At 44.9% G+C, this 13185-nt stretch overlaps 1 protein-coding gene across 2 annotated transcripts in view; it reads left to right on the top strand.

Annotated features, from left to right (window-relative positions):
• Positions 1–13185, top strand: part of DMGDH (dimethylglycine dehydrogenase) — a 79477-nt gene that overhangs the window by 8431 nt on the left and 57861 nt on the right. For both annotated transcript variants that reach the window (XM_084800661.1, XM_084800660.1), the window contains exons 3-5: positions 2998–3096; positions 4323–4487; positions 7561–7765. In XM_084800661.1, the coding sequence (XP_084656787.1) occupies positions 2998–3096; positions 4323–4487; positions 7561–7765 (469 nt within the window). The remainder of the gene's footprint in view (positions 1–2997; positions 3097–4322; positions 4488–7560; positions 7766–13185) is intronic.

Raw genomic sequence — 13185 nt, 5'->3', positions numbered from 1 at the left:
GCTCCTGATCCGAGTACTGGCATTACACCTGAGCCTAACACCTGGCTTCAAAGGACTACACTTCTGACAGTCTGTCTCTTTCCTTTCTACCAACAGCTATTGTTTTATTTCTTCCTTCCTTTCTTCCTTCCTTCCTTCCTTCCTTCCTTCCTTCCTTCCTTTCTTTTTAGGACAGGGCAGGGTTTCTTGCTGTGGAGGCCTCTTTGGCCATACCTGCTGCTTGGAGTCTGAACTGATGAGCCATCTCTTCAGCTCCCTTAGGTCTTATGTCCCCAGCTCTGTGGCCTGGCATTTAACCATGTGCCTGAAGGATAAAAACCAGTATTTTCTCCTGTCTCAAGTTTTTCATTTACTATATCCATGTTGAAGAGAAAAATACCATGTGCTCCACACGTCCAAATGTCACAAAACAGGTGTCTAATTAACAATAGACAGTGTGCAGGAAGATTCCAATAACTTGAACGCAGTAGAAACATGATATGGATAACTCTAAATTTTAAACACAAGTTAAAAGACAAAAGACAACCTAAGAAAACTGCTAACCAGTTATCATGGCTAGGAAAAAACCCATGCACCCTATTCCCGATTGTCCTAGCAACAAGGAACAGACAGAAGCAGGGCTTGTTCCTACGAGGACATTCTCTCTCAGTAAGGAGACTGACTCTTTCCTGGCCATGCATTTCCAAAAGAATGTGTTCCCTAAACAAAGTACACTGAGCTAAACGTCTTTAATTAGTCCACGGGCTTTTTTTCAGATGGAAATTCATTAGCCCCTGGTTCCCAGGCCTGGGGAACAGAGGATACATTGTGGGTGGGTGTAGACAATGAAACTTCTGGTGGCCTGATGTGGTGGTTTGGATAGAAATGGTGCCCATGGGCTCATAGGTTTGAATGCTTGGTCATTAGGGAGTTGAGAGGGATTAGGGGGTGTGGCTTTGTTGAAGTAGGTGTGGCCTTGTTGAAGGAAGTGTGTCATTGGGGGTGGGATTTGGGGTTTCAAAAGCCCAAGCCTAACCCAGTATCTCTCTCTCTCTCTCTTCTCCTGCTGCCTATGGATCTGGATGCAGAACTCTCAGCTACCATGTCTGGCTGCGTGCCACCATGTTCCCTGCCATGATGACAGTGGACTAAACTTCTGAGGGTGTAAGCTAGTCCCAGTTAAATGCTTTCCTTCATAAAAGCTGCTGGGGTCATGGTGGCTCTTCACAGGACTAGAACACCAATGAGAGTGCCTGGGTTCACCTAGGATGTGACTAATAGGAGCTCTAGGAATAATCAGAGCTCTGGTCAGCACTCAAGAGCATTCATTTCCTCGGTGGATGGGTAGAAGACCCAGTGAAGATAGAATTGGGGTCCTTGGTGGATGCCCGAAGGCCAGAGAGGCTGTGTGAATGAGCAATTGCTCAGACACACATTGAATATCAAACACATGAAAGGAAAAGAGGTGTTAGATTTGGCTGTGATTCAAAGACCCTGTCGGGCAGTTCCTGTAGGAGAACCATTTTTCTACTCTCTCAGGAGCTGTGCTGCATGATGGCTCGGGAACTGGGGTGGAATTCTTTCAGAAGCACCACTTATGTGTGTGTTAGATGCTTCGGCAAGTTGAGACGGATGCCTCGGGCTTCTGGTCTGTAAACGGTGGCTGACTAACTTTAATGGGCATAGTTTCCAGTTTTCAGAGAATCAAATTCCCATAGGAGAAAGTTGTAAGTATTCTGAAACGGATCTGAGTTTGAACAGATTGTGTTCTGATGAGCTCTCCAAGATAAATTAGCTGAAAAATGAGACCCCAGATACTTAATTAGGAAAACTCTCGCTTCGTGTAATTGCTTAGAATTCTTGGTCTGGATGCTACATTGCATCTGTCAGAGTTGATGGAAGGGGCTGCAAGATTTCTAATATTTACCAATCTTTTCCAAAGAATAATTAATCAGCATTTATTCAACAAATATGTGTAGACGCTGTCTATATGCTTTCAGAGCAGGCTAAGCTTGAATAAGTCTCTTACCTGGTCACCCAGACTCTGGGCAGCAGAAATTGCAGCTTAGGAAAGGGACAGAAATGTCTCTCCATTCAAGAGCAAGGTGGGGATCAGGTTAAGCCCCGCCCCTTGCCCATCCACAGTCCTTCTGCTTTGGGGAGCACACCTGCGGGTTCCTAAGTCAAGTCCCCATCACTTACCTCACCCTCAGCGTTTTCTAATACAAGTTCACTCTTGAAGCTTACTGAGTATTGGAGAGACACAAGTGGAAACTTCCATTCCTGGCCCCTGATTGTTCGACATATACAAACCTTGCTTCACACACAGAGTTATTTGGAGTACTGTATAATATAATATATATATAGGGTAACTAGGAAACAAATGGATTTCTTTTGTATAGACGAAGGTTCTCATAAAAAGGTATTATTATATGAATATAAATATCTGAATTTTAAACATTTAAAATAATCTATGGTTTTATTTTTAAATTATAATTAATTAATTAATTTGTATATGTGTGTTCATGCACTTGCCCACTCACATGTGCCATAAATATGAGAGTACATTTTGCAGGAGTTAGGTCTCCTCTCTTTTACCTAGTAGGTCCTGGGGATGGCAGGTATCTTTACCCACTGATCCCTCTTACTGGTTCCCAAATTCAAAATCTAAACACTTCCGGTCCCATGCCTTTCAAATAAAAAACGTCAACAGCAACATATAATCTAAACCTCCCGGTAACTCACTCCATTTTTACCCTTTTCCTAGTGACTTTCCCCCTCCCCATGGGCGTGTCTACAGGTTGGCTGTCGCGCTGCTTGTATGGCTGCAGCTGCTTTATATACAGTGTGACGAGCCATCCCCTCTGGGGTCTCAAAGTGCCAGAGTGTGTCCTTTCCTGCATCCACCTGACACGTCTTCTCGTCTCAGCACCATTAGATTGCTACTTAGCAGAGAAGTCATCAACACTGTGCAAACGTCAACTTATTTCAGTATTTTCTTCCCTCTCTATTCTTAAGGCAGGTCTAACAACTTACTTTCACCCTGGGATAAACCTGAAGAAAATACATTATGATAGCATCAAACTTTACGAGAGGCTGGAGGAAGAAACTGGACAGGTAAGTGCATTCTTCTAAAGTTGTCTGTGAGGTCAGCCGCTCAAACACAGGATGCACGTGCAGGGCTTGCTGTGGTAGAGAGAGAGGGTAAGGTAAGAGCCAGGGTTGATTCTTAACACCACTTTAATCTCTTAAAGCGTATCATCTAGGTAATTAACTGTTGTTGTTGTTGTTGTTTTTAAGGAAGAGATGATAAATAGCAACTTTCCAAACTTTGTTTAGTCAGTTCCCGTACCTAGAAAATAAAAACTCAGAATTCCCAGCAGGTGGCTTGCACAGGGTCCAACAGTGTGCTGCCTGCCACATGGCTTGACACAGTGCACTAAGACTCCTCATCTTTATTTTTTTATCACTTCTCACATTGACTGTTTCCATGGTCTAAGATCAAAGGCCACTTCATGCTCTTATTCTTCCTGAGGGCCTCTAAAGCTCCCCGGAGTCCTTCAGGCTCAACACTAAAGGTTTAGCAAGGTCTACATCACCCACCCTTCCTTACCTAGGCCCTACCTGACTTTCTGACATTCTCTCTTGCTTCTGTTTCTTTTGTTCTTTTGTTCTATTGTTCTCAACAGCACATACATCTAGAACATTCTGGGAACTCTCTGCTTTCTCAGTTGCTCTTGTTTCTGTCCTTCCTGTTCTGACTGGAACCACCTTCCCCTCACCCTACACGTGTCCCACTGTCATTACTGCTTTGGCGGTTGGCCTTCTTTGCAGGGTGTGAGCAACTCGAAGGCCAGGACTGCCCTCTTGTTTGGTGACCCAGGGCTTCACCAAAACTGGTCAAATGGAGGGACATTAAGAGATGCCAAATGAGTGTTTTCTTAGAACCCCTCTCATCACAGCAGCACTTTGGTTCTCTGTAGTCTCACCTTAAAACCTCTGGCTTTTCTCCTCTTCATGTTCTGTTCCTTCAGGCTGCACTCGAACCCTCAGCCCAGGCAACTGCATGCTCCTAACTGCCCTACCTTTACCTGTAGACAGGAAGTCCTGTCAGGCAGGGGCTTGCCCTCTCTCATTCACCCAGCACTGGGGGGTGAGGGGGGGGCAGGGGAGGACTGTTACCGAATGAATATCTTTCCATAAGCTGCCAAACAACTTATGTAATTATTATGCTCACCGCATAGTAAATTTCTCTTTTGCTCACTTGATTTTTCCATTGTGCCAGGGAACAGTTTGAGTGCCCAGAGATAATTTAGACGCTTTCACTTGCATTGTTGTCACAGGCGGTGGGATTCCATCAGCCAGGCAGCATCAGACTTGCGACGACTCCTGTAAGGGTGGACGAATTTAAATATCAAATGACACGGACCAACTGGCATGCAACAGAACAGTACATGATCGGGCCCGAAAAAATCCACGAGATGTTCCCTTTACTCAACATGAACAAGGTATTTATTTGAAGGGCAATCTCACTTTGTCAGCTTGAACTAAATTCATCTAAAACAAAAAATTTTTAACGAGTTAATTAAAAGTAGAAATAATTCGCGCGTACATCTCGAATGGCGACACTAGATGATTGGTGCGAGGACGTGGGCAGATCACGTGGTGAGCTGTTGTTAAGTGATGTATCCAGGGGCAACAGAAATCCTTCTTAGTTTCTGCCTGTGACAACCAAGGAAACGTCTCAGTGCCTTCCTCTGACCCCAGTCATTTCTCAGACTGAAGTGTTTCTACATACCAGCTGTCTGCTGAGGAATTGACATGCTGCCATGATGATTCTAGAAAGAGGTTACTGGATTTTTTTTTTTTCAAAGTCAACAAGTCCTTTATCATATTCCTTTATACATCCCTTGCCTCCTAGCTGCACTTTCTGCTCAGATCATGCCAGACACAGATCTAGAATAACTTCGAATTTTCCTCCTGGGTGAGCCCCCCCCAACACCTCTCTCTCTCTCTCTCTCTCTCTTTTGAGACAGGGTTTCTCTGTGTAGTCTTGGCTGTTCTAAACTCACTTTGTAGACCAGGCTGGCCTCGAACTCACAGCGATCCACCTGCCTCTGCCTCCCAAGTGCTGGGATTAAAGGCGTGCGCCACCATGTCCGGCCTGTGATCATCTTTTTTTTTTTTTTAACAGAATGTTAGCAACATTAACAGTTACCACAGTAGAATTTATGCAACAGCAACCCTGATAAGCCCTTTCTGTGAAAACTCGGGCTGTAAACAGAACCTTAAACAGTTTATACAGTGGGATGAGTTTGTTCCGTCCAGAAGAGCTGAAGGAAAACCCTGAGCTGTAAGCCCTCCAACTCAGTGGTCATCCTGGGTGTGAATAGCCAGTGGGTTGCTTGGGGAAGCAGACAGCTCTGTTTCTCTGCTAGTGGCTGCGTCAGTGTAGTTCCTGTCTCTGAATGTTTGCGCAACTGCCATGGCCGCTGGGGCGTTGTGCTCTTCTGAGCTTTTACAGGCTGCAGGGTCTCCTTGTCTGTGGGTTTGTGTCACAGCAGTGTCTTCATTGAAATCTACCTCCATGACCCTACTGAGAACCCATTCGTGTCTCTTTACATGTCAACTCTGAAACACTTCCCCAGGAGCTCTCATCGTGACAGATTTCCTCAAAGATATAAGGCAGTGGAAGCACATGGACCAGGGCAGAGTGCCAAGCCAAAGAGACATGGCATCGCTACAGCCAGGACATGGCCATTGCCAGACGCCAGGGTGGCACCTGCAAGTCAGCAGGAGTGTGGTTTCCACTAACACCCAAAGTCTCTCACACCGGATCCATAAGTACAATGACTAAATTTTAGTAAAATCTCAGACAAAGGCCCAGACGGCATCTTCGATAGATTCTAATAGAGGCTTGAAGAGTTAATAGGAATCCTTCACAAAGTCTCCTAAAATTAGCACAACCCAGAGTGCCAGTCTGTCTCCGATATAAAAACCAGACAAAAACATCAGAAGAGAAGACAGACAATTGTCCTTTAGGTATATAGATGTGGAAGTCTTAAACAAAAACCCAGTATATCGAATTCACCAGAAGGATTCTACCATTTTGCCAAGTGGAGCACGCGCCAGGAATGAAAGGTTGGTTTAAAATCTAAACGTTAGTCCATGTAATGACGTCACACCAACAAAGGGCAACAAGCACAAAGCAATCCAAGCAGATGCAGAGAAAGATATCTGTCAAGACTCCTCATTCGTAGTTGATGGCAAACACTTGGCAAACAGGTGACATCTCACTATAGCATTTGCTGCGCTGGCTCTTGTCAACCCACTTTATCCCCCTTCCTTCTTTACAATGCCTAAGCTGAAGCCTTAGCATGAAGCAGCTGTGCAAGAAGCCATTGTTGAACTGTGCACAGAGTATACATTTTCATCAAGCGAATATGTGTGCACTTATATACTGAAATCTAGGGCTTCCACTCTAGTGCTGAACTATCGTCCCAGCTCACTATTTTTTTTATTTTGAGACAAGCTCTCCCAAAGCTGCCCAAGCTGTCCTTGAATGCATTCTGTTGCAGGCAGGTGCTGAACTTGGAATCCTGCCTTGGCATCCTTGGTGGCTAGGCTTACAGGCCTGCACTGCCAGACCCAGCTGATATCAGATATAACGCTAACATATACATTTATTTACGGCATTGAATAATTAAATGTTATAACGGATATGCCAACTAGAATTAAATTTGGCTTTAAACACGAAAATCCAAAATAGTAATGTTTCCGTGAGTCTATTCCTCATTCATTTAAGCATTTGTACTGGCTAGCTTTATGTCAACGTGATACAAGCTAAAGTCATCTGAAAGGAGGGAAACTCAGTTGAGAAAGTCGATAGGGCTTTGTTGTGGGGAGGACCCAGCCGACTGTGGGGGTGCCATCCCTGGGCTGGTGGACCCAGGTTCTATAAGAAAGCCGGCTGAACAAGCTACAAGAGGCAAGCCAGTAAGCAGCATCCCTCCACGGCCTCTGCATCAGCTCCTGCCTCCAGGTTCCTGCTCTGTTTGAGGTCCTGTCCTGATTTCCTTTGAAGACAAACCGTGATGTGGAACCCTAAGCTGAAAAAAACCTTGTCCTCCCCAAGTTGCTTTAAGTCATGGTGTTTCATCACAGCAGCGAAAGCCGCCTTATAACCTTTTCCTTTGCATTTCCGTTGCCTGGAACTTAATATTAGCTTTAGCCACTCAGATTAGAAACTATATACTCTTTGTTCTTAGCAGCAGGTGCCCTAATATTGGAGACCGTTGCAAGGCTTTCTCAAGTGGCTTGTCATTGTGACACATCACTCAACTCCCATTGTGAATCTTGCTCAAGTCTGGGTACAACTTAAAAAAAAAAAAAGCATGCCAACTGCCGTCAAGATGTCATCCCTCTGTGCTGGCAAGCACTCTGCCACTCAGCTATGCTTACCTCCAGTCACGGATGCGCTGTTAGAGTCTAGTTTTATTAAACATTTGTCAGCAGCATATTCTTGCATTGAGTAATAAGCATGCCCTTCTGTGAGCCCTGACTTTCTTACGGTTGATTTAGATTTTAGCCGGACTGTATAACCCAGGAGATGGTCACATTGATCCTTATTCTCTGACGATGGCCCTGGCTGCTGGGGCCAGGAAATACGGGGCCCTTCTAAAGTATCCTGCGCCAGTGACATCTCTGAAGCCCAGGTCAGATGGAGCATGGGATGTGGAGACTCCTCAAGGATCCGTGAGAGCAAACAGAATCGTGAATGCTGCCGGTAAGCCACAGCCTTGTGCCCAGCTTTACCCTCCATCCCCGCCCCGCCCCACCCACCGCCCCGCCCCACCCACCGCCCCGCCCCACCCACCGCCCCGCCCCACCCACCGCCCCGCCCCACCCACCGCCCCGCCCCACCCACCGCCCCGCCCCACCCACCGCCCCGCCCCACCCACCGCCCCGCCCCACCCACCGCCCCGCCCCACCCACCGCCCCGCCCATCCACTGCCCGGTTTCCGGTCTCTTCTGCTCTAGATTGTGTTCTGACAATTCAGGCTGCTTTCTCCTTTCGGTTTTTAATCTTTATCCTTCACTGGTTATGCTCCTGATCAAATTCCAGGGATCAGGGATGGAACTCAATCAGCAGGTGTTTGCCTGGAACACTGGAAACCTCCCTTCCCTTCCTCTGCCAGCACTTGGGAAGTGGGGCGGCGCAGTAGGATCAGAAGTTCAAGGTTTAGCGTAGGATATTCGAGACCCTGCCTCAAAACAAGCAAGCAAGCAAGCAAACTTAAATTCCTCGGTTTCAATTTCTTACTGTATGACTATTCTTAATTGACTTTTCCAGGTAGATCTAATTGTTTCTGTTCTTTCATTCTCTCCCTTATCCATCTGGATTACTTTGACTAGTCAAAACACATTTTTTTTTCTTTTCTGGAGACAAGATTTCTCTGTGTAGCCTTTGCTGCCCTGGACTTGTTTTGTAGACCAGGCTGGCCTCGAACCCACAGTGAGCAATCTGCCTCTGCCTCCCTGAGTACTGGGATCAAAGGCCTCTGTGCTACCCCAACGGGCTGTCAAAAAGCTTTTAACCCTTTTCCTCTTAGAACATTATTAAACACATTTCGGTCTTGTCTTAGAGTTCACAGAGAGCCCACAGGGATATGTGAGATAATCTAATGGCCAAACCACTTTTTATTTGTGGGGACAAGGCCCAGTAGAGTCAAAGCCGTTGACTGAGCCACATGACTAGATCTGTGAGGTCCAGGATTGGAACTTGGTCTTTAGACTTTTGTGCTGAGACACTTTCAGACCTGTTGGTTGCACATGATATCATTCTCAATCCCGTATCTCCAGAAGGAGATTCTATGAAATTGCTGTGCAGCGGGAACTGGACTTATCCTTTATATTTTATTTTCTTTTAAAAAAAAATTCATTCATTTTTATTTTCTATGTATGAGTGTTTGCCTGAATGCATCCATGTACACATTGTGCGTGACTGGTGCCCTTGGAAGCCAGAAGAACCCATCAGATCCCCTGGGACTGGGGACAGTTGTAAGCTGCCATGTGGGTGCTGGGAATAGAACCCTAGTCCTCTGGAAGAGCAGCCAGTGTCCTTAACCACTGAGCCGTCTCTCCAGCTCCAGTTCATATTTTCTTACAGTTCATGATAACTCATTTAAACCCTGAAATTGTCATGGGGAAGCAAATGAATTTTTGAGCCATTGTTTAAATTATGAAATGAAATATTCTTTATTTACTATTACTGTTATCAGAACAATTATTAACTATGAAGATACACTAAAATCACATATCCTTACTATTCTTTCCCAAACCACAAATCTGATTAATGTTAGTTTTAAAGCAAAAAAAAAAAAAGTAAAAATTACATTTTTGTTAATTTATTTTAGGGGATTGAGGCTTGTGCCATACAGTGTATGTAGAGGTTGGAGTACAACTTGCAGGAGTTGGTTCTTTTTTTTCCACAATCCTAGGGCTCAAACTCATGTTGTCAGGCTTGGTGGCAAACACCTTTTCCTGCTGAGCTATCTCATCAACCTCTTAAATTTTTTTTAATGGACCTAGAAAAAGTCATGTCTTCAATATTTAACAGTCTATCTACATCAGTATTTCAGATTATTTTGAACTCACATCTCCCATTTGAAGAGCATAAAATGTAATTCCTTTAAATAATGGGCTGGGTGATGTTAACGGTGGGGCGCATCTTTAATACGAGTGCTTGGGAGGCAGAATCAAGCAGATCTCTGAGTTCAAGGCCAGCCTGGTCTACAGAGTGACACAGAGAAACCCTGTCTCAAAGAACCAAAGCAAAAAACAAAAACCACAAAAACAAACACCAACACCCAACCAACCAAACCAAAGAAAACAAAACAAAAATGCTAGAAAAGAAAAATATTATAAAACTTGCCTAAAAATAGAAACAATTGAATAAAAATTATGCCTTCGACTTCACTTTTCCCTTGACTATCCTTTGTTGCTCCTTGGTCCCACTGCCCTTGGGAACCTCTAGTCCAAGTTATCTTAGAAGACTGGACTTGGAAATCATACATTCATTTCCCCCCACCAAATAACAAGGGTTCTTTGTAAGTTTCCAACCTTTTATGGTCTCCTGAATTCACTCCTAAAATCATTTGGCTGCTTTCATCGTGATAACAGAGACCAAGACCTCCATATCTGGTTCCTGTGGCAGACATTAATAATCAATTATTGTGCTCATTTTAGGCAAGCTTGCACAGAGGCTAACTGTGTTTTGTTTCAAAATATTGCTTCAGCCATGCGGTGGTGGCGCACGCCTTTAATCCCAGCACTCGGGAGGGCAGAGGCAGGCGGATCTCTGTGAGCTCGAGGCCAGCCTGGTCTACAAAGCGAGTCTAGGACAGCCAAGGCTACACGAGAAACGCTGTCTTGAAAAACCAAAGAAAAAAATTGGTTCAGGAACTCATACAGCCATAATATACAGTTCAAGAAATATATAAGCCCAATTTAACACATATACTCATTGCTTTTCTAAAATGGAGAAAATTGCTTACGTAATAAGGTGCTGTTGCAATATACACATATACATATATAATAAATCACACACTATGACATCTAAGGCATTTGTGAAGAGCAAAGTGAGAGGCACTCCAAAGAGATCTGAGCTAATCCCAGGATCTGGCTATCGGGTGGAGGTTTCTATGTAGCTGTGAAATTCTGAGGGATAGGCTTGGCAAAGCAGTGGCAGACAGTCCCCTGCCCACGTACCTGAAAAACACCTTCTAAGGACCTAACTCTAATGATGGCCCTGAATGGAGTGTGTATCCTCCCTTCATGCTTTGCTCCTCAAAGCTACTCACCTACCCACCTTTACTCTTTCTCAAAGGTATTCTAGGGAGCTCCTTGCTGAAAGCCGTGTGACCTGTCCTGTCTCCGTTCTTAATTCTTTGTCCTATTCATACCAAACCTTCAACCTGTAATCTATCCTTTAGAGGGATGTTAATTCGGAACATGGCTGCTCTGGCAAGAGATCACATCCAAGGGCCTTCTAGGTCTGAGTCATCTGGCTGAGTTCAAGGCCAGCCTGGTGTACAGCAAGTATCAGGTAAAGAAAAGCTTAGGTCCAGGTGTGGTGGTATACATCTTTAATTCCAAACAATGAAGGTAAAGTTAATTTGTAGAAGGAAGCACCCGTGTTTGAAAGTGATGTTTAACTGAGTGGCAGAAAAGGTGATGAATCAGTGAAAGGTTTGACAGAATGGGGTACGCCCAGCTCTCACAAGGAGAGAGAGGAAAGAGAAGCTACTTAAAGGGGCCAATACAGGAAGAGGGGAGGCGGAGGAGACAATTTTACCAGGATAGTAATACATAGACAGGTTGCAGAGCGAGAACTCAGGTGAAGACCGAACAAGCCAGAGAATGAGAATGAGCCAGGAGATTGCTGGAGTTAGTTTGAGGCCAAACAAAGCAATTTAGAGGCCAAGAGAAAAATCAGACTGAATAAGTCAGCTGGGAGCAGAGTCTGAGCCATAACAGCTGAGTTGAACCAGCCAGCCCAGAGCTCAGTAAGAAAGAGAAAAGGTGAGCTTATTCAGCAGTAAGTCTCAGAGGCTGAAAACATTCTAGGCCTAGGTTAGATTGTCAGGAGGCTAGAAGCTTCCAGAACTTGGACTAGGTTAGCAGACAGAGGTAATAAGCTTCCCAAACAACAATTACTCAGGAGAATAAAAGTTCCTTTTACATTCTCCTTCTCATTTTCTCTTCCTTTTCTTTTTTTCCACTGGGCAGAAGTTACTGATTACATAATAGTGTCCCCTGGGAAGAACAGAGGGGGGAGAGAGAGAGAGAGAAAGAGAGAGAGAGAGAGAGAGAGAGAGAGAGAGAGGGAGGGAGGGAGGGGGAGGGAGGGAGAGAGAGAGAGAGAGAGAGAGAGAGAGAGAGAGAGAGAGAGAGAGAGAGAGAGAGAGTTTCTATGGGTGTTTTCTAAAGGCTAGAGGCTGCCTGTAAGGTAAGCACAGGTAGTTGAGGGCAGTGATCTGGAACACCCTTCCTGTAGCGCTGAGCTGCTTTAATGAGATCAATTTTATGAATAAAAGCAAGCATCACGCTAATGGTTGCAGAATGTGGCAGCTGGAACATTTCCCAGAGTTACTCAGGGAGACCAAGATGCCGCACACCTTCGGGCAAGGTCCTCAGGGTAGCTCCGGAATCCAATTAAAGAAACCAGGATGCAAAGTGAGAAACAAACACAGCCGCTGGGAGAGATGTAAAGGCTGCTGAGTCGTTGGGATTTCAGTAAGAAGGAGTGGGTGACAACAGAGATGTGTGAGCTTTGCTGATGATGTGTTTCTAGTCTCATTCAGAGCATTGGAGCACTCTGGTCCAGAGACCCATGTATTGCCAAGCTTGTGCCCGAGGCAAGTTACCGATTTATAAAATGCAGATAATGATACTGTCTCAAACTATGTGGACACTAAATAGCTAATAATGTAAAACACTCAGGCCAGGGTCTATGTGAAAAACAGTAAAAACATTAGATATAATGATAATAATTAAGATTATGACACCCCCCCCCCAATAGCTCATCCCTGAGGAAGTCAGAGCAGAAACCCAGAGGCGGGAACTAAAACAGACGCCATGGAAGAGTGCTGTTTGCCTTCAGGGCTTGCTCAGTTTCTTATACACCCCAGGACCAGCCCAGCCCAGAGACAGCAGCATCCACATGGGATAGTGTAAAACAAATTAATTATCCTGTATATATTAATTAATACAGGAAATTATTATGGCGGTAGTTCTTCCTTAACTAGCTATTTTCCAAGTGACAGATACAGAGACCTGATAGATTTATAATAAGCCTTAAAGCGCTACAGCTGGGCAAACATCAACCCTCTAAGCAGTCTTGTCTGCTTCCCAGCCAAAGTCCCCATAAATACTTTCACGTGTTTCATTTGGGCTGCTTCTGCTCCATCAGACCAGTCCTCAGAGCAAGCTGCTCTTGGCCACATGCTCCTGGTCCATGTCACATCCTGTTTTCCTCTCAGTCTCCATCATCCTCCTCCTCATGGTCACCCTCATCCTAATGAGACACCAAACCTGGGAACCTTTGCCCCGCCTACTTTTCTTCTGCCCAGCCTAGGCTGTTGGCAACTTTATTAGCCAATCAGGGATAATTGGGGAGGATTCTTTATATCACACAGATTGGGA

This window comes from Acomys minous (assembly GCF_964271855.1).
Source record: "Acomys minous genome assembly, chromosome: 11".
Classification (NCBI taxonomy): domain Eukaryota; kingdom Metazoa; phylum Chordata; class Mammalia; order Rodentia; family Muridae; genus Acomys; species Acomys minous.
The sequence above is the reverse complement of the archived record's forward strand: the minus strand, read 5'-3'. Positions and strand labels throughout refer to the sequence as shown.